At 40.1% G+C, this 21912-nt stretch overlaps 2 protein-coding genes across 4 annotated transcripts in view; both read left to right on the top strand.

Moving 5' to 3' along the window:
* The window catches only part of agbl4 (AGBL carboxypeptidase 4), a 200689-nt gene that overhangs the window by 141038 nt on the left and 37739 nt on the right, over nucleotides 1-21912 (top strand). The window lies entirely within an intron of this gene.
* bend5 (BEN domain containing 5) lies at nucleotides 3000-11989 on the top strand. 3 transcript variants are annotated; one of them, XM_055221306.1, is made up of 7 exons: nucleotides 3066-3131; nucleotides 3255-3313; nucleotides 4239-4369; nucleotides 4890-5361; nucleotides 5649-5797; nucleotides 6749-6962; nucleotides 7035-11989. In XM_055221306.1, exons 3-7 carry the CDS (start codon nucleotides 4268-4270, stop codon nucleotides 7229-7231), a joined length of 1134 nt encoding a protein of 377 aa, XP_055077281.1. In that variant the 5' UTR covers nucleotides 3066-3131; nucleotides 3255-3313; nucleotides 4239-4267; the 3' UTR covers nucleotides 7232-11989. The 3 variants fall into 3 exon arrangements, with proteins under 3 accessions (XP_033847952.1, XP_055077280.1, XP_055077281.1); XM_033992061.2 differs by having other exon boundaries at nucleotides 3000-3313; XM_055221305.1 differs by having other exon boundaries at nucleotides 3036-3313; nucleotides 4902-5361.

Below are 21912 nucleotides of genomic sequence, written 5' to 3'. Positions count from 1 at the left end.
TGTTTTGAGGAGAAGTATTCTTCAAAGTATTCTTTCTACCACGTGACATCTTCCCCAATCGTGGTCAGGCATCACAGACCTCACGACTACAGCCATGGACAGCTGCATCTGGTCCACTCGGACTCAACGTCCTCTGCCTTCCCCGGGGTCTGGGAGAAGCTCTGCTGGAAGTCAGTTTAAGGCCCCTCAGACATCAGGCAGACCCTCACGATATGCACCAGGTCTTTCCAGCTTCCTCCTCTGCCAGCAAATCCAACTCACCACCAGCTGGTGATCGGTTGACAGCTCTGTCCCTCTCTTCACCCAATTGTCAAAGACATGTGGCCAAAGGTCAGATGATATGACATTATAGTCGATTATGGACCTCTGACCTTGTGCTTTAACATGCTGTTCGTTATGGACAAACTGTGACTAGCACAGAAGTCGATAATAGAACATCTGATCTCCCTCCCTGATCTGGGTTCAGATCTGGGTTCAGGTCAGGGAGGCTGTTCGTTCCGATCACCTGTCTCAGTGTCACCTGACCAGGTGTCACTGTCGTTGCCCGTATGTGGGTTGAAGTCCCCCAGTAGAATAACGGAGTCCCTGGTCCGTGCATTATTCAGTACCCCTCCCAGGGACTCCGAAAAGGCTGGGTACTCTGGTTACACTGCTGTTCAGCCTGTAGACCAACACAACAGTGAGAGAACTGTCCCCGACCCAAAGGTGCAGGGACATGACCCACTCGTTCACCGAGAGGGTCGCATCCCTACAAGCAAGTCCATACCAACCCGCCGCCTCTCTCCACGGGTAACGTCAGAGTAGTGGAGGGTCCAACCCCTCTTAAGGAGTTGGGCTCCAGAGCCAAGCTATGTGTGGAAGTGAGGCCAACTATATCTTTTCGGTAACGCTCAACCTCCCACATAAGCTCAGGCTGCTACTCCCTCAGTGGGATGAGATTCCATGTCCCCAGAGAAAAGTTTTGCACCCAGAGGCTGCACATATCTCTCTGCACCTCCTGCTGCAGGTGAGGAGTCCAAATCAGGATGGCAACACAACTTTTTCAGGCCAGACACTCACCGTCAAACACCCAGCCCAGGCCTGGCTCCAGGGTGCCTGGTGACGCCAATCCAGGTGACATATTTGGTCCTGCTCGTAAACTTGCCATAAAGGGCTTCTGAACTGCTCTTAGTCTGACCCATCCCCTAGGACTTGTTTGTCATGAGTGACCCTACCAGGGGCATGAAGCCCTGACAACATAGCTCCCAGGATCATTCGGGTGCTCAAACCCCTCCACCACGTTAAGCTGGCGGTTCAATGAGGGGTATTTTATTTCAGTTTTTTTTAAATGGTATGACCTTGTCAAATGCACTTGCTGCTCATCAGTTTTGCTGAGGCTCATGCCAGCCATTATAACACACACCTGTACTTGCACCTGCTCAGCACCACATGGCAGTTCAGTAGCTTTCAATAGCTGAAAGTGAAACACTATGTTAGCATAATGTTTTAACATTTATTTGTATGGTTTGAGCAGCATGTAAAAAAATGTGTAAGAATTACATTGTCATTGATGAAGTCAAACATTTTACTCTGAAAATGATATAAAGCTCAGAGAATGTCTCATGTCCCCGTAGTTACTGCACAAACATTTATCCATGTATCACACAATGCATAAACATTTATCCATGCTGCCCAAAAGTGCAGGGTGTGTGTCCATCTGTGGGACCTTTTATAATTCAGTCTCAGTGTTGCTATGATGACGTGTGGGGCTGCAGTCTGATTCCATCATCAGCATCATTACTGCTATTATCCCGTGTCTCCCTTTAATGTGGCCTAATGGATGACCAATAAAGATAGATGAGCCTGGCAGTGTGCGGCTAATAGGCAGGACATGATGTCTGGCTTATGTCCTGGAGCACATCTTTAACTATCAACTTCAGCCATATGCAACTAGAGGAAATGAATCCACAAATGTCTACACATTCATGTTTCCTTAATTCACTTTTATTATTTAACTGACTATAGAACATCTTTGTAATTATTACATTGCCACATTACCAGCCAAGATTACACTCATTTTACTATTCTTTACAAATATGTGAAGTCTGGAACCAGGCCTCCACGAATTTCAATGAGCATGACTGACAGGTCCCTTTGTGTCAAAACAAACATGTCAGCTTTAAGAAAACAAGAAACAAACAACACAGAAGACTGAGAAACAAGACAGACTTCTGTTGAGTCGACAAGTGATGCTTTTAACTCTGTAAAACTGAGGTAAAAGAAGTTTCAGTGTGAGGGATCCAATGGTATTCAAAGGGAGGTTTTCCTGACATGTGACATGTGTCATGTGATTGATTGGATTTCTGTGTGTCTGGTCCCAGAGAGGGACTGGTTTAGGCATACACTCAATTCAGTTTTTTGGGTTTTGTTTTTTTTTGTTTGTTTGGGTTTTTTTAGGAGGAGGAGGAGGTTGGCATCCCCCTAACCTTTCCAGCCAAGACACAGATTTACTGCCTGGCTTCCCCCTGCACCCCCCTTCAAATAGGCCTTTATTAGGATGGTGAATGTATAATTAGACTGTAGTATTACTGTGTTGGTTTGGCCTTCTGTCATCATCACATTTCATTTTTTGTTCCGTTTCAAACTAAATGTATATCAAAGAATAAAAACTGAATGTTCTGCGTGAATTGCTTTTCAGTGTATTTGCTATTGCTTTTTATAAACTATTGCGTGCTGTATTATAGTAGTATAATATAGTAGTTGGTTCATATCCATTAGCTCAATTTCAGGGATTTCAATTGACATATCTTATTATGTTCTGTTTTTATATTATGTTAAATTAAGTTAATTAATTAAGAAGAGACTTCAGTGACTGAAAAGTTCAACAATTATGTCATGTTTTCCAATTGAATAACTAATGTTGTGTGATAATAAGAACAAACTTTTAAAATGTAACACATTTCATGTTTTCATGTAGTTCTGCTGTCACGTCTATTATTCATGCCTTAATGATCTTCTGTGGTGATGTGGACCAGACAGGAGTAGCCGAGCGCAGACACCCACAACCCCTCTATGTGTATATTTTTTTAATACTTTGTGAGGAAAAACTGTCAACCATATCCAAAGTGCAGGACCAAAGAGAAGTAAATAATGTATGCTTTTGTTAGATTCTTTGAAGACAATATGTGCTACGCGTTACCAGTTTCAAACGTGGCAGACTTCAGACCTCTGCACAAGACAGATTTTGATAATCAGAAGGTGTATCTGGTTCACAGAACAGAGGAGAATGGCAGCGCAGGCCAGCCGTGCGAAGCACACATTCTTGCCCTTGCAGGTAAGTTGTCCTCGTAACTCGTCCGTAGTGTTTTTCTCGTGCTTCTTCTTTCGGCTGAGTTAACAGAGATAGTGTGCGCAGTACTTTAAATGTGTTATATCGAGTTGTTCTTCTATCGGTTCTGTCAAGACGTGATCAGCTGGAATCTGACACTGATAGCCATAACATTGTCCTCGTCCGTGACTAGCCTGATGTGCTAGTAAGATATGCTAAAATAAGTTTGCTTTGTAGTCACGCCGTGTCAGCCATCCTTTATGGTGCTCTGCTTTATATTGCTGGGTCGAAAATGTCTGCGGTGTTACAACGGAGCTTTGATCGCTAAATACGTGGCATGCAGCGGTAGCCGCTGAAAGCGGTTGTTTACAACATAAAGCTAATGCTAACATGCTTTGCTATTAGCGTTAGCGTGTTAGCACCGACACGCTACTTACAACAGACAAACGCAGACATGTCACTTCATTAGAAACGCTTATGACACATTGCCGAAGGTGCGTTATTATTTCTAGTGGGTTATTAAAGCCCTCTATTGATACGTCTGTGTGGTGTCCTGTGGTTTACAGTTAGCTTAGCTGCCCTATCAGCTGGTTTGTGCCATTGAGGAAAAGGGATGCGGTGCTGCAGTCATCTGTGTCATTGATCGACGCAGACAACGCAAAGTAATGCTTTTTCAGTAAAATGTCTCTACTCTGTTCCACCGTATGTTTAGTGCAATGGATCTGCTTTCACTTTGACAACCATAGTAAGCAATCGCACTCTTTCTTTTTCGCGTTCTTTATCGGAGTAAATAATAAAACTTCCATTATAAATACTGTACCGTCTGGACATCTAGAGGCCACTATAACATGTACCATTCAAACGTCAAATCCTTTGTGTAAATGTGCATATTTTTACCGTATACCATAATAAAGTGTTAATCTTTTTTCAGACTCATTAGAAGATTTTGAAGACTGTATAATGCAAAAGAAAATGAAAATACCCAAGATGTCTATTAAGAATTCAGGAATTTCAATTGAGAACAACTTTGGAGAAGACCGAATGCCACTCAGACATAAAAAGGTAGTACATTCCAGCTTTTTTTCGTTTTTCTTTTTCTCACCTGATTGAGTTATCATTAGTAACATAAATGGGTGTAAAGATCATTCTGTTCATCACAATGCTACCATGTATGTTGTTTATAGCTTTAGTCTATATAAAGCATCAGTTGAAATAACTGTATCTCTTGTTAGGTATTTGTTTCAGTTCCACAAACTTGGCTCACTGCCAAAATCTCTTCCACTATTTTTACCATATGCTGGATTAACACAAATTCAGCACTCTGGACAGCTGCCCTTTCACAGATAAATCCTCTGAGCGGCTCATCAAAGAACTCAATGACTCTGCTCCTTCCAGTTCCTGTTGATTTACAGTCATAACAAACAGTTGCCAGGCTCTCAGTCTTGTCTGAACTAACATAATAATGTTTTGATCACTTGAAGTTGATTTATGAAATGAGACAGACATTTAAATTGTTTGCATATGTATAATATCACATTCAATATAGTATTTAATGAATCATATATCAAATTGCTGTCTATAGGCCCTTTCTCAGGACCATGGGCGTCCCCTCTCTAACTCCTCTAAGAGCCTGGCTGCTGTAGTGGCTCGTCTGGAAAGGAACGCTGCGAGCTCCTGTGTGGAAGGGGAGGAAGACCTGGATGATGAGCGCCTGGCTGAGGGAGATGATGCAGACGATGAAGATGAGGAGATGGAGGCCGAGCAGCAGAGACATTATCACCACCAGCAGCAGCATCATTTGGACGCAGACTCTCAGTGTGTGTCTGAAGTGGCCCCTGTGGTCCCCAGGGTCTTGTACGAGGAGCTGGTGCACAGCTACAGGCAGCAGGAAGAGGAGATGAGGCGGCTGCAGCAGGAGCTGGAGAGGACCCGCAGGCAGCTGGTTCAACAGGCCAAGAAACTCAAGGAGTACGGCAGCCTACTCAATGAGGTTAAGGAACTGAGAGACTTCAACCGCAGGCTACAGGACGTCCTCTTAATGAGACTGGGCAGTGGTAAGGAAACACATTCACTCAAACCCAACTGAAGACGATCGTGTTGTTACAGTCTAAACATGGATATGCATAATGTTATCAAGGTGAACAGAGTGTATGTTTCTAGAGTCTGTGCATTTAATTGAAATAGTTTGACATTACGTGTAAAGATACGAAAAGTATGTTTTTGGCAAATGCTGGTAAACTTTAGGGTAGAGGTGACTACCTACTTAGCATACTATCTATGGGCTGAATATTGACTTTCCAGATTTAGTTTTAGAAATAGTTTGTCTGTTGTGCCTCCGCAGAGCCTATGCATGACAATGGAACTCAGACAATCAAGGCTGAAGTGGTCGAACCCATTGTGGAGGTTCAGGACACATGTCGAGAAGAGGCCAACACCAGCTCCAGCTACTCCCCCTCCCCTAGGACAGTCTACACCTGCAACGATGGGAAGGTCAGTTACCCTGAGTATGATGGAGTTTTTAGACTGATGTATGCTATGCTAGAGATGTGACTATGTAAAGATTCGTCAGTAACAATGATCCAAAAATATTAAAATCACACAGACCTGTTGTTTGCGTTGTTAACTTTTGTTTACCAATGCTGCCATTATTGATGAGCTGCTACCTCTTATTCAAGGGTTGTGGATTTTTGTGGAGTCTGATTAGTCGTACACAGACTGCCCCATCCGTGCAGGTAAAGATTGAGAAGATTATTAGTGCCTCTGCTATCCAGACCAGCATCATCAGTGTTTATTAGCCTGTTAGGCTGTTCACTCCTCCACTGCTGTAACTTAACCCACATCCTGCCTTTTCTGACAGGGGGGAATTGGTACTACAAGCTTTGGGGCCTGCAGCCCCCTCAAGCGTGAAGAACACTTGCAAATTAGAACTCTCCTACATTAGGGACCCTATATTAATTATTTGCACGAGAGGAATTTATAGTGACTGACAGGTTAGCCCAAGTGAGAGAGCGAGGGGGGAAAGGTTGAGAAGCGCAAGGGAGATGAAAGGAGAGATAAATGGCAGCAACAGGGAGGGAGGATGAAAACAATCTCCAAGTCCAACTTAAGGCAGAGAAAGCTTGTCTGTTGTCCTTCAGCCTATAGAACATTAGCTACACAGGGAATAACCCTTTGGATGTTGGCCTAAAGACTTACCATTGATAAGAAAGTGGAGCCAGGGCTCAGAGTCACACATGCCCCTGCTGCGTTAGCTCACCTGGCTAATGCAGTAGGGGCATCTACTTCAACTGTGTGTACAAACTAGGTTGCGAAGAGCCGCAGGCAGTGCTCCAGTAATCCAGACAACAAGCTGCCCTGAGCTCAAACCACTGTCTGTTAACCCAGTGGATTCTTTTCATTTAGACATATTACTGTTTTTCACAATGACACATGTCCCTTTAGGTCCACCTAGGTGGGGGGATCTGGGTTGAGGAGGAGAAGTGGCACCAGCTACAGCGCACACAGGGAGACTCAAAGTTCACCAAGAACCTGGCTGTGATGATCTGGGGCACTGAAACACTGAAGAACCGTAGTGTGACTGGAGTGGCCACCAAAAAGAAGAAAGATGCCCTGCCCAAACCTCCATTGTCCCCCAGCAAGCTTAAAATAGTCAGAGGTATTAGACAAAACTGCAAATAGGTAGATGGGCAAATAAAACTAACAAGGTTTTCATGTTCTCTGTTTCTAGAGTGTCTCTACGACAGAGTGTCCCAAGAGACAGCTGACAGTGCAGAGATCACACAGAGATTGTCCAAAGTGAACAAATACATTTGTGAAAAAATCATGGACATCAATAAGTCCATCAAGAATGAGGAGCGGCGGGAGTCCAAGCTGCTGATCAGACAGACAGTCAAGATGGAAAACTACACCTATGATGGCATGTAGTGACCACTGTGGTCCAAGCCTTCTGCCCAAACCACCAGTGTGTAGAGGACTCAGCATGGTGGGTTTGGGGGAGTTTTGTCATCTTATTTTATTTTTTCTACACCATTTGCTTGGTTCATAGGCAAACCATGTTATGGCTCTAGTGATAGCAAGAATCCATCCCCTTCGGTGGCGAACAATTTGGCAGCAGACAGCTTTACCCAGCAGTCACTAAACGTGAACTGTACAATGTGAGCATGGGTGAGTGTTTGATAAGCTTGGAGAGGAACAGAGATGTGCTGTACTGGTCCAGAGCTATGTATTTTGTCCTGAGTGATAAGATGTCAATGTTAAATTAATTATTGTTCTGTGTCAGAACATAAACTTTTAAGCTTTTAAAAAGTGTGTCCCTAAAGACAAAGTCGTTTAAATCTGTCCAGACAATGATGCTGCCTTTTAAAAGGTCTTAGACGTAAACAGTCCGTGACACCCAGGGATTGTCTGGCTGCGTTTTTGGTACCTCCCACAATGGGCATCAGGGTCATGAATGTCCATATTTGAATCAGTTATAGCCATATTTCTTCTCTAAACTTGACATTAATGCTCTGAGAGATTTTCATATTGCCCCTTAACTAATATACAATGACTTTCCCTTTTGGTTTAAGAGAGCACAATCATGATGTAAAGCCTGTGTGTTCTTACTGAAAGTTTACTGTTAAATACACTGTTGGTACATGCGTGGCGTACAGAAAGGCCTTAAAGGATGTGAAAATGCTCAAGGTCTGTGTGGCCTGAGTATTTAATAAGCTGTGATTGTAGATGAATAGAAAGCTGAAGCACTTTGCAGTGAGAATGTGGAGAAGTCAGGTACTATTGTGTGACACACACTCACTATTAGACTGAGCCAGCCTGAGCTGTCCTGCTGTCAGAACACTCTGCAGCTCAGGACAAAGAGGACAGTGTGTGGAAACCAGGGCACAGCTCAGCGCGGCTCAGGTCATCCTATGTGAGAGTAGTGGTAGCTGTGGGTAAAGCTGTCTGAAACTCTATTTGGCTGTTAAAATTGTCTGGGCCAGCCCAAGCCTATAATAAGCCTGTGTTTTAAAGCAAGCCACTCAAGACAAAGTAAGGTCGCTCCAGTGACTATTTCCTCTCGAGCCATGTCACAAGAACTTTTAAAACAACCTTATATACTTTTTAGATGTTTTCTTTTTTCAATTTCTTTATTTTTTTGATCCAAAAGGGTTTGCTCGGCTGTCTGCAGGCTGGAACTAAATGCAGCAGATTGAAATCTCTACTGTGACCTAGCTGTGGCTAACTGTGAATCTGAGCAGAGCCTTTCATCGTCACACTCACCCCAAGAGTTGTTCTTTGTTTTACTTCCCCTGTCCTTTCTCTCTGTTTTTTTCCATTCTTCAGACCAGCCTTTTTCATTTCCTGTGTTTTTAGATGTTCATTGTACATAAGAGACATTTTAGTTCTAGTGTCTGGTTATGTTCTCATTCAGTCCATTCTAGCTCTTATTCATATTTACTTTTCTCTTGTCTTTTTACACTTTTTAATTTTGTATTGGAATTATTTTTGGCTTTATGCTTGCTATAATGTCCACATGGTGACATTTTTACCATAGAAACACAAAATGCCACATCCAAATACTTGTCTAAGAATGGACACACAAGTTCCAAAAACCCTCTGGACAGTTTTACTAAATTAAGCCAAATTAAAACCACCACTTTAGAATCTATCTGATAAATAATATAGACAAACCATTGTGCTTGTGGCACTGAGACGAAGTAGTTAGATCAATACAAATCATCAACCTAAAATGCACTTTACGGTTGTGGGGAATTTGATGAATTTTAAATGTGTTGTTTAATTTCTTATAGATTAAGGCCTAACAATCAATGTATTATCATGAAGCACCTTAGGCTATTGTTTTGTATGGTAAAAATAAGAACGGGCCGCTTTTGCAAATCAACAGGCCCCGTCAACTATCAGTACTTAATAATAATGTACTTAAATGTTTGGGGTGTTTTGGCTCCTCTTGAGCCCCCTGAACAATAAATAATTACTGTTAAATGCTAAACTTGGCAAATTGACAAAGTGCGGCCATATTTAGCTTTATGAGTCCAAAAGATTTTGTATGTTGTATGAATTGTGCACAGTGACTGTAATGTGTGCTTTAACTTAATGTGTCAAGATGCTGGGATGTGTAGCTGATTCTGTAGAGTTGAGTGCGTATTTTTACAATGAAATGGTAACTGTAAGCCAAAGTATTGAATGCTGAGATCAAGGGGGTGCTGACTGAGGGATGAGCAAGGTTTGCACAAAAAAGCCAATGCCAATTAATAATGTTAACAATGGCATATTCTCAATGATATTTTAATGGTTTCTTCTAGTGTCCCTCTCAGTGTCCCTTAGCTTTTGTTTTCCCTGTGTAAAGGGTTTACTCGCATAGGCATGTGTTAAAATACATGCAACTCAAGAAAAAGCAAAGAATTCTGCTGTGCAAATCAAGCGCGCTTTCTGATCCGTCTTGTATTGTAACTGTGTTTGTTTCTTTGTTGTCCAATGCCAAAAGGGGGTGTGGTTTAAGTAATGCTTTAACAGCATTCATAGAGCTATTACATTGTGTGAAATGTCAACTTGTTTTTCAAATCTAGAATCCTGGAGTGCAATTAAGCCTAATCCTTTAACTTAAACCATCTTTAGAGGATGAGCCTCTATGGAAACCCACATGTTTTAACCTAGATTTTGCCTAAGCTTCAATGGCACGGCCAGTCTCTGAATTCTCTAAACATACAAAAGACTTGGAGAAGAGCAGCTTAGTGTATTTGAACATGGAGCAGTACAGGTGAAATCAGTGCATTGTAGACGAGTTTGACCTTTGAACTCAATGGCAGAGCTCTTTGCCGCTCACTGTCAAACTCAAGTAGCGATAGGCAGGAAAAGTAACCTCATGGCACCGTGGCCCACGTCACTGCCACATCTTATTCCTGACATTTCTCTGGACTGGATTTGAAAGTGCACATGTATCTACTGGCTCTGGTGTGGCCAAACGCAGCACGTTGTCTTTGAGCCTCAGATACACACTTGTTGGAAATGAGAAACTGAGGAACACACTGTTAGGACTATGTAGAATAGTCTTAAGCTATCAGTAACTTTGTATACAATCCACAAACCGGTTCTACTTCATCTTACTTCACCGTCCTACCTCATTGTTACTCTGGTGTTTGTCAGTGACTGTAAACTATGTGTGTATAGTATAAAAATATATAGAAACAAACGTTATACCTGATTACTCTCAACATGTACAGCTTATACAACTTGTAAAACACCTCAGTACACAATATCATTCTTAGGAAAAGTCCGTTTTATTACTTGCTTCTAAATGCTGCTGTACGGGGGTGTCCGCGTGAGGGTCGTCTCTGGGTATATATCTCTGCTCTTTGCTCTGTCGTGCAGTGGAACTTGGTGGTTGTATTCTGTCTCTGTAACGCATTCTGAGATTTTTACTGGTTGACGGTGCTACCAGCAAACAGTTCAAACATGATCTGTATCTCGGACCTCAAATGGTGCTGTTTTTCTATGTTTTTATCCTTATACACCTCTCTGTGTTAATATTCAGGTGTGTCAACTGCTACTTTCCCCTCAGCTTAATCAATCTGTAACTAATTTTCAAAGCCAAAATATTTCGCTAAATGATAACCCTGCTCTTATTGTACCTGCTATATGCTATCCATCCAAATATTGTAGATAGTTACTACTATATCCTCAGCTGTGAGTTTCACAAGTACCTCAAACATTTTCAATGGATGCATCTGCTCCTATAACACCTCTTGTCTACCAGTACCCTACCGTTGCAGTATATTTAGATATATGCATTTTAATAGATCAGGTTACACTCTATAGTTCACCAGATAAGCTCACTTTCCGACTAATCTAATGGATACCACTGTTCACTAGCGATGAGTTGTCTATGAATTTGAATACATCTTGTAACATGGAGATTCCCTTGGCAGTTTCCAGGTTTCCTCCAAAATTCTTTGCAATCTAGTACTTTTTATATCAAATGTAAAATGTGCTCAGGATTGGCTAAATGTGAGCTTAAATCATATACATGGCTGTACAGAAGTGGTGCCAATGGAATCTTTCTGTCTTCTCTGTGTTGTCTATTTGTTTTTTTGTAACGCTAAGAGGAAACAAGCTGGGGAAATCCTCTTTACTGTGAGCAGTGTGTGAAAAAAAGAAAAAAATACAAGCACTTAAGCCATTCGTTGGACTGTTGCTCTGGTCCAGGGAGAGATTACGTGTGTGACTTTCTATGCAGGTGCTGCGTTGTGATCACCTGGTACCACATCACTGTTGGGTGACGGGGAGTCAGGGAGAACCTTTTTGAATGTGTCTGCACAGCCTTGAGATTGTGAATGAGACAATGGCGACATGACAAATCCATGCAGAACTTGTACAACATGTGTAAAGTAACCAGCTGTGGGTGTGTGGCTCTAACAGGGTTCTTACTGTATGGTGTGATAATGTGAAGCCGTTTGCAGGAAATGCTCCCTCACCCACTTAAAGCCTCTCAAGGCAACCAAACATGAACAATGTGATTAGTATTTGCCATATTAGAGTGTACATGTCTTTGCTAAACCGGCCACACCTCTGCTAACGCGAACAACTCCTTGACGCTTAGCATCCTGTTCTGTGTATCTCTTGCTGCATTCAGGAGCACCTGTTTAATGTATAGATAAACAAATAAATCAAACTTTTATTCAATCATCCACTTGGTTTGTGTTTTTATTATTCGGTGTCCTCGTCTTTCTGTTTGCATCACCTCATGTTAAGCACGATAATAACAAAGTCACTATCCAGTTATAGTCCATCGTGAATATTTTACATAATTCTTCTTTGACCTTGAAACAACATGCAGAGCACCAGCTTATTTTGTACAATGCATTTCCGTCCCAATCTGTATTTTTAAGAAAAGTAAATGGAGGTTACCACTGAGCGGTAACTGGGAGCACACACCTCCCACAACCCTTAGAGCTGTTAATTTTCTTTACCCAATCGCCCATTTGCCAGGCCTAAAGAAGTCTTCTTTTTCAAATTGATGGTCACGGATGTTTAATGGATTTTGTAAAACCTTCATGAACCCAGGCTAATGCAAATTTTCCCGTACATGGTAACCTGGGAAACTTAATTTAAATGGAAAAATTAAACAGAAGAACTGACTTTACAATAGAAGATGCTCATTTTTGGCAGTGACAAGCTCAAAATACACGGGACTACAGTTTATTGGCCCAAAAACCTGTCAACAGTTTTTAATAGTGCCAGATTTAAAAGTAATTTGCTTAAAATGTCTTAAAATGACACTCACTTATGTTAGTGTTATATTATATTATCAAAATGAGACTTCCCTCCATGCAGGTAACTTTCATATTCCACCTCAAATTACCATTCACTTTATATTCAACAGCAAAATGATAGATTCTCTTTATCTTTTCTATGTGTATAGAACATATTGAAGTGTCAAATGTGTTAAAGGCAAGCTATATTTATATTTTACAAAGGTGAATAAATACATAGACTTATTGGAAAATAGCCAGAAAAATATCAAAATGGCACTTTCAGTTTCAGTGAAACGGCTCCTGCGCTCTCTCCTTGCATGTTCCTCACTGTCTGCAGCCCTGATACATTTCCATACATTATTGCCCCTGTAAGCAGTGTGTCATGTGCCCAGGCTTTTTTCGCAGCCCAAGGGGACTTCTCAATGTCATTATCGCTAAAGCCTGCCACATGCCTGTAATGTATTGCCGCCTGTCTTTATTGGCACCGCGATGATTCAGTGCTGGTGATGATGGATTAGTTGCGCCTCGAATCGGGCCGAGCTCACAAAGTCCACTGTTTGACGCATAAACAATATGTCCTCCTCATACGCTGCAGTGTACCTCCAGACATACAGTATTTAAGTCACATACAGTCTAATGAATAAGTTCATTTAAAGTCATTTTCCAGGGGCTCTCATCCAGACCCGGTGTATGCGGCAGCAGAAAGTGATGTATGGCAGTAATGGAGTGTCTTTATGGCTCTGTTAGTGTTCTGAATGTAAAAATATACCGGCTTTTGAGGTCGATAGGAGAGGCTTCACAGAGGAGAATTTGAATGTATAGTGGTACATTCTGTACTAGCATGCCTACTTTTAAAGTGTATACTTAAAGGGTCACTATGTAACTTTTCTGGTGAGGGTCTGCCACCTGCTCAGTTATTGCTCAGCCTAGAATGTTCCACCAAATGGTTTGAAATGTGAATATCCCCATAGAAGCATGCAAAGACGCCACCAGACCAATATAAAACACCTGTAATTTAAGGATTGCATGATAAGTTTAATGGCATACTGTGGAACATTCCAGGCAAAACACTCCACTTTATCAACTCAAAACACATTTACTCCACAAAAAGTCCAGCAACAGGCCATTCATGTGTCACTGTAGGGCCCAATTTTACACAAAACAAAAAGTTACTGTATGTTAGAGATAACTATGCCTTAGCAGCAGCAAAAACAGGTTTAGAGGTAACTGTAGTGTGTGTTTTAGATTGTGGTCAGTTAAAAAGAATTCTGTAAATCTATGCATCCACTTGCTTATATTCCCATAAAAGCGTGTCTTTATGTTATTTGTCATTTACACTATGCAAAATGCTTAGTTCAAATGATGTGTAAATGTCATTGTGGGACTATACTTTATTTGATAGTTGTACTGTTCAGTATAAAGCATAAACTCTGTGGTATCTCTCCTCTTTTTTTGTTGTAGCTCATGACAAAACAGACCAAGTAGTTTCGTGAGTTACTCCAAAATGGAAGGACAGTTTAACATTAGATCCTCAAAGCTCCTCTCTCTCTCTCTTCATGTAATATTCTCGACATTAACCAAAAGTTAATTACTTCGTCTCTTCTTGAGTTTTCTATCGCTGGGTTTGTTTAAATCCCTATTTGACCCGCCCAGATGCTTTGCTTATCTTGCAGTATTTTCCCTTTGGCACTAAAATCATTCTCATAATTATAAATAGCAAAAGTTTATAATTTCATCTCTTTTGTGCTTTTAGTGTTTCATAAGCTGAGCAGTTATTATCTAATTTTCCAAAAGTTTGTTTTTGTTTCCCATTTAGAGTGATCTCATTTAGTGCTGGAAGTTATGTGTATCTGCCTTCATTAACTCTGTTGCTGGATTCATTTTAAAATCAAGCCTCTCTTTCAGTTTAAATTGAAAATGACTGCATCAGTTGTGTTGTGTTTTGGGGCTAAAATGGGGATGTATGTAGCCAGTTTTAAGTGGACACAAGCAGAGCTGTTCAACACACACACATCTACTGTACAGCACAAACCCTGCACATGTGTGTCCTAAATGGCCTCTATTAATGCAGACGGCTCTCCCAATTAACACAATTCAAAGTGATGATGAATTTTTTATTCTCTGAGCATTTAAGCTAATTATGGCCCAAATGAAGCAGGTTCCAGTGAATCAGTGTGGCAGGGGCTGCCAATGGCACCCAATGTCACTGTCACAGGCAGTCGGCAGCAGCACCCGCCTCGTCATTACAGCTGCTTAATATTCATGTGCAGCCCTGCTCCGCACTCACCTCTCCCATCTCCTCTGTCTCAGTCCTTAACCTGTCTCCTCTCACCATCCTCTGCTCGCTGCCTCTGATGTGCTGTTACAAATGAAATGCGTTAATTGTGCTAATGCCATGTTAATTACAATTTAATGTAGTAAATAAAGCTTGTTACAAGACAGGATATTTTATTTTTGACTTCAAAGACAGTAAGTCAGAATGTCCAATGGAGTCGCTCTGTTGATGGAGATTCTGCTCAAGACCTTCAGCCAGAGAAAGTGACACAATGGAGCATTAGTCCTAAACATGTACAGTACATATTCCATGTATATTTCCTCTGGCAGTGTATATATTTGTTTTATTTTAGCCTGTCACCTGTTGGTGACTAGAGCAGCAGTCCGAGCAGATGTGGGTGCTCAGTCACTGCTGTCACATCATTTTGCCATTTAAAATAGTTATTGAGCATTTTGTGGGTGCTTACCTTGTGGTAACTGCATATCTCTATATATCTATCAACAGGTTTCAGCTAAATTAGTACATCTGAGGGTTGTTGGTTCAGTTCTCACCTCTCCGTATTCACACTTCCATCCAATCATTAGTCTTCTCTTCTTTTCTAAGCTTATAGATCATTGTCACGCCTTTATTCCCTTTACAGACTGTGGAGGCTCAGTGGTTGTTGTTTTGATTGTTGTTTTTATTTTGTGAAATGAACATACCTGAGACTGTTTTATGTCAGCTTATAGCTCTGTGAGTCAATCTCCCCTATTAAGCAGATTAGATTTACCTTCTTGTAATCAAAGATGAATGGTGTTTTTGTATTTGAATTTATGTGCACGTTTATCTTCAGCTCCCCCAGACTAAACAAATTAAAATTGATGAGGACGTTGAGTTTAAAAGGGAAAAAGAATAAAGTGCCCAGAGACAGAAAAACAATTATATTTCTCGTTTTATGTGGTAGCAGTGGTCATTTAGCGGCCGCTCTTTATTTAAATGGTAATGTGAAGCGGGCTAAACAGGCGAGGAGAATCAGTGGGAGAATAGAGGGGGACTTCAAACCGCGTCGGGCTGTGTGACTTTATCTGCTCATTCCTGCTGTCGACTGGCTCCAGACCTAGAGAGGACCACTGACTGACAAGGGGAACTCTTCCTCCTCACAGTTCCACCATAATTAATTAGATGAGATAAATTAGACCATTTCTACCCCAGCAGCAATTGGACTTGTCCATCTAACACATTCAAAAAGGATCATTTTAGACTTTTCATTGGACAAAAGTGTACTTTAATCTTTGGTCTGTACGTATTTATTTTGGACATTTTATGTAAAGATCCAATGCAAAGGCAATAATATATAGACACACACTTATTCTGGTAAAGTTCTTCTTGTCTAGACCTCCATTGTTCTTCAGTAGTAAAGATAAGTTGTCTGGTAGAAGTCACAGAGCCATGCAATCAGTTTTGTTTATTTCAGCGGCACATGGGAAATGAATTAGCTCATTGGATATATGATACTTGTACCTGATTTTTTGTCTTAAAATGTGAAAAACAGAACTAGTTTATTTAAAACAGTTTGCACCAGTCCAGAGTTATTCCTTACTTTCCTGATGTATTCTTCGCATCTTATTCACCACAAAGAATTTATAAGTGCTCTTCACAACTTTCAGAGGCCAGGGTGGAGTTTTGCTGTCAACTAGTATGCTAATAGTGTGTGCAACAAACAGTCTTACTTCCTGGTTCATAGAAGATAAAAATGCTTTGTAATTAGATTTAGACAGCACACAGCTTGTCTTACTTTGACTCTGAGAGGAGCTTTTACAACTTATCTTTACTGGGGCAAAACAGAATGTGCTTTATCATATTATGCTATAGCTCCTTTTATTTTCTCAATCCTATTAGAGCTATTTGTCACTTGTTGTCAGAATCACAATATTTTTTATTGCTGTAGTCAGTGAACAGAATGCACAAACTAGGAACTTGCTTTGGCAGTGAGGTGCAACAAAACAATAAATAATAACAGTAAATATAAGATATGATGAAGTAAAAATAAAGGCATGCATTAAAAATAAGATCTTTTTTTAAAATGACAAGTATACATTATGGGCCAAAATAAACCTTGTGTCTGCCCCCAGCCTCCATCTCCAGTGGCACAGAGGCCGTCCCTCTGCACTAATGACCTGGTGTTAATGACAGTCTTGTTTGAAGCTGCGAGATGACCACAGGGCAGGTCAAACATTCACGCCATCTCCATGTTCACAGCTGTACATGTCAACCACAGTCCACAGTTGTCAGAGCCTAAGAACCAATGGAGAATGTTTTTCTTACTGTACAATTTACTAATCTGTGATATCACCTGCATTGCATAATCTATATTTATGTTACAGTGTTCATATGACATTCATTAAAATCATCAATGCTGTGGCATTCACATGCACGTTACAGTATCTTTTTATCTTCGCTTGTTTAATTTTCTTGTTAATAACAATCTAAATGTACACGTTATCTCGCTGGCGTTTTGTCACTCTCTATTATCAGAAAGGTTAATTGTTATTATACTTCTGAACTTTAAAGAGGGGGTATTTTACTTTTATAGGGTTAACTGCAAACACGAAATATTTTTAGATCAGCATGTTATCGCTAATTGTTTTGAAAATGCTAATTTCACCAAAAACAAAGCATTAACATGTTTTATACGTTTCACTTTCGTTTTTTGATACTCTGAGTTAAAAGTCACCCCACCGTCAGAGCGCTATCACGTTTCAGTTACGTTCCACTAATGAAACTACTGCACATTGCATCAGGTTTGTAAAGCTGTAGTGTATTGTTTGTATCATGCTTTTGTATATTTATGGAGAATTGTATTTTGGGAGCATGGGTGATGGAGGCTTGTGGGCGGAGCGTTGGACAGATGGTACAGCTAACCATAAGGAGGATTTGAATAGGGTCCTAGAGAGATCGCTAAATTACTCAAACATGCATGGATGACATATAAAACCACAGGCAGATTTTTGAACAATGTTTAACATAGTAGAAAGCGCCAAAAAGTTGTAAGTAATACTTTAAATGAACATGTTTATAGCATACCATACCAAAACAGAACATATTATTTGTAGCCTTGTCTTAATCACATATCCACGTCTGTACTGCCAGGGTTTGTACCACACTGACATTTAGTCTTAAGCCTTTACGGAAGAACTGATCATTTAAACAAACTCTGTATTAGGGCTGAGGGATATAGTGATAAAAATCAAATTGTGATCTCAATCTTGTGACCATCTGCTATTTTGATTAAATCGACATTTCACGATTCACACATTTTCTCTTGAATGCAGCTCTATGCTCCAGACACTTTTCTCCCATATGTCAGCCTCTGTAAGACTCTGGGTTAGTGACAGGTGGATTTAACCAGTTACAATGAAGACTTACTATCAAAAGAAGCAGATGTCTTTTGTTGATATTCATTTGTCGGTGTATCTCCCACCCCTACTCAGTATCAAGTATATTTTCATGTCATAAACTCCAGTATGGTCACTTTGATACACTGGTTTTTTTTTTTTGTTTTTTTTTTTATTATTTGTCTTGGGCAAATAGACATCTTTTCTCTTGCATAGCCTAGGCAGCCACAATCGATGTCAATCAACATGATACAAGAGACAAGGAAAAATAAACAAAAACAGACAGCAAAACACACACAAAAAAAAGAGTATCTCCGATTGCCCAAAAAGGAGTGGGAAGAAGAAAACTTATTTAATCCCACCCCCTCTGCTATTATTTCTTAATTTTAGCATACTTTACTTCCTTTTCATGATTGTATTACATGATTGCATTGGGGACTATGAGTTAGACTCATGCAACTTATGTGTTACATCATATTGGATAAGGTGCCAACAATGGTAAGGAAAGTTATTAATACCAACAATGGTAACGGACAGTAAATACCAACAATGGTAATGAACAGCAATACAGCAATAGTAATGGACAATAAATACGACAATAGTAATGGACAGCAAAATACAACAATGGTAATGGACAACAATACCAACAATGGTGATGGACAACAGATACCAACAATGGTAAAGAAATGGCAGATACAAGCCAGCATTACAAGATTACTGAAATTATATTAGGACTCTTCCTCTAGATACTGCGACCAGATCATATTTTTATATCGATGCTTGAACGTACTGATACTATGGCATTGCTTGATGTGTATATCCAGACTGTTCCAAAGTTTAACACCACATACCGATACACAGAAATTTTTTCGAGTAGTTCTAACTTTAGGCAATTTGAATTTCTCATATTCTCTAAGATTGTATGTTCTCTCTTTGGCTGTAAACAGAACTTGCAGCTTACTCGGTAACACGTTTATGGAAGCTTTAAATAGTATAGTTAATGTAACATATTTTACAAGATCAGGAATTTTTAGGAGCTTTGAATATATGAACAAAGCATGTGTGTGCTCCAAGTATCCGACTTTATGGATGATTCGCAAAGCACGTTTCTGTAATACAACTAGTGGATTAAGTGTAGATTGGTAAGTATTCCCCCACACTTCAACACAATAAGTGAGGTATGGGAGTACTAAGGAACAGTATAAAGTACGTAGGGCATTTTGATCAAGGTAGTTTTTTGCTTTATTTATTATTGCGAGGCTTTTTGAGATTTTGCTTTTTATTTGTCTAATATGGGCTTTCCATGATAATTTATTGTCTATTATAACACCCAAAAATTTTATCTCATTTACACTTTCAATTTGAACATCATCAATCAGGATTGGTAGCTCTGTATTAATTTTTAAATTTCCAAAAAGCATAACTTTTGTCTTCTTTAAATTAAGCGATAATTTGTTGCAATCCATCCACTTTTTTATTTTATCAAGTTCCTTGTTTACAGTACAAATGAGTTCATTGTAATTTGGACTACTGTAAAATATGTTAGTATCATCCGCAAATAAGATAAGTTTTAATGACGGGGATACATTAAAGATATCATTTATGTATATATTAAACAGTTTTGGCCCCAAAACGGAGCCCTGGGGAACTCCACAAGCAATACCAAGCATATCAGAAGTGTGCACTCCCATCTGTACAAATTGTTCTCTCTTTGTGAGATACGTTCGTAACCAGTTACCGGCTAGTCCTCTGATCCCATATCGTTCAAGCTTTTTTAGTAAAATATCATGATTGATGGTATCGAAAGCTTTTTTCAGGTCTATGAAGATACCAATAGCATATTGTTTTTGGTCCAATGCATTTGTGATTTCCTCTGTTGCATCAATGATTGCCATTGGAGTTGTTCTTTTTGCTCTAAACCCGTATTGTCTCTCGTTGATAATTTGATGCTTATCTAAAAATGTTTCGAGACGTGAATTAAACAGTTTTTCAAGAATTTTTGAAAACTGTGGTAGTAAAGAGATTGGTCTGTAATTCGTAAAGCAGTGTTTGTTGTCACTTTTGAATATTGGAATTACTTTTGCGGTTTTCATTTTTTGGGGGAACTGACCTGACTGAAATGATAAGTTGCAGATATGCGTCAGAGGTTTTGCTATGTTATCTATTACCTTTTTTATTAATGCCATATCAATATCATGACAATCTCTGGATGTCTTACCTTTACACTTGAGAACAATGCTTGTCACTTCCTGAACATTTGTTGCAGATAAAAACATAGAATGTGGTTCAACTACATGAAAGGAAAAATCTTTAGTGTGTGGGTATTGTAAGCTCTAAGATATTTATAGCTGAAATCCTCTTAGTATTTGATCCATTTTCTTCTGTTTTCTAGCTTGTGAGTCCCTTGCGAGTGTTTCCCCATCTTTAGCACCCTTGGTTAGTCTTGCTTTACTTGTTGACAGCGCTGGTCTGATCAAGCTGGTTGTGTGCGGAGAGACCATTCACCGGGTGTGGAAAAAAAAAGGATGTGTGCAAGAAGCCAAGCTGTGACACAATCAGCTTTTGTGTGCGCGTGCTTAAGCAAAGGAGACTGGGGAGCTGGCAGTTCACGGCAGCCTCGCACCTGCACCCGGGGCTAGGTGTTGATATGTGATGGAAGTGATGGGAGGAAGGGAGCCAGGGCAAGAAGAAGGAGACACAAAAATAAGGATAGGAGCACAGAGGTGGGCTAGCTCTTGACGCTGCATGGGTTCCTGTTTTGTTTGTCTTTTGTTTCCTATGGTTGTGTGTGTATATATATATATGTGTGTGTGTATGTATATGGGGGCGTGTGCCAGTGGTGACAGAGCAGACAGGAGAGCCAATTGGATTGATGCATTCTTTCACAGGTAACTGCCAACACTCAAGCGCAGCCAGGGTCTCATTTGTCAGACTCAAGGATGTGGTGTAAAGGCATGACATTTTATTCTCGTCTAGCGCACACAAACCCATATGCCCCTCCTGCCTCTTTGGATCGTATATAGCAGGCACCAATAATGCTACTGACATATTGTTTATTTAAGGAGTAATAAGAAAGAAACAACAAAGTTTAAAGCGCAATATGATGTCTAGTATTTTTAGAATCAAAACTGTTCATTCAGTCACTATTGCATTGATAAGTTTCAGGTATAATACAATAAAACACTGTAATCTAGTTTTCTCATCGATTGTATTGCCTACTCTAGATTATTGTTTTACATTTTGTTCATTGTAAATTCAAACGGCATCTCAAAGCAGAGGCACGGGGCTCTTTAAATATTTTACTGTCATTATGGTAATGTGCTTACGTTGTCCCTCAAAGATGACCAATCAGAGCGCAGGTGCTGTGATGCATCAAAGGAAAAATACCAATGGATATGTAAAATAGAGGTAGTTATGTGAAAAAAGGCAAAAGTACATGCTGATACTTCCTTTAACATGATTTTTATGGCTAAAAAAGAATAAAGGCGAGCTATACTGGTCTATAATGTGCTCAGTCCTTAAAGGGTTAATAATGGACCATGAGTACAGGGCAGTGGGTGTGGATAGGGGGTAGATAAAAACATAAATGTCTTGATTGCAGGATTAAGCAAACATGCTCTGAGTGTGTACCTTTTTATATCAAGTGAAGAAGTGATATTGGCTGATGGGTGGTTGGCTTGATGACTTGTTGGGATATGTGCCAGA

Source organism: Periophthalmus magnuspinnatus, chromosome 4, assembly GCF_009829125.3.
Source record: "Periophthalmus magnuspinnatus isolate fPerMag1 chromosome 4, fPerMag1.2.pri, whole genome shotgun sequence".
Lineage (NCBI taxonomy): Eukaryota > Metazoa > Chordata > Actinopteri > Gobiiformes > Gobiidae > Periophthalmus > Periophthalmus magnuspinnatus.
The sequence above is the reverse complement of the archived record's forward strand: the minus strand, read 5'-3'. Positions and strand labels throughout refer to the sequence as shown.

Coding starts and splice junctions, on each gene's coding strand:
- bend5 (XM_033992061.2), top strand. CDS start 3,130: ATGTATGCTTTTGTTAGATTCTTTGAAGACAATATGTGCTACGCGTTA. Junction 4,370..4,889: donor TGCCACTCAGACATAAAAAG/GTAGTACATTCC, acceptor TGCTGTCTATAG/GCCCTTTCTCAGGACCATGG. Junction 5,798..6,748: donor ACACCTGCAACGATGGGAAG/GTCAGTTACCCT, acceptor ATGTCCCTTTAG/GTCCACCTAGGTGGGGGGAT.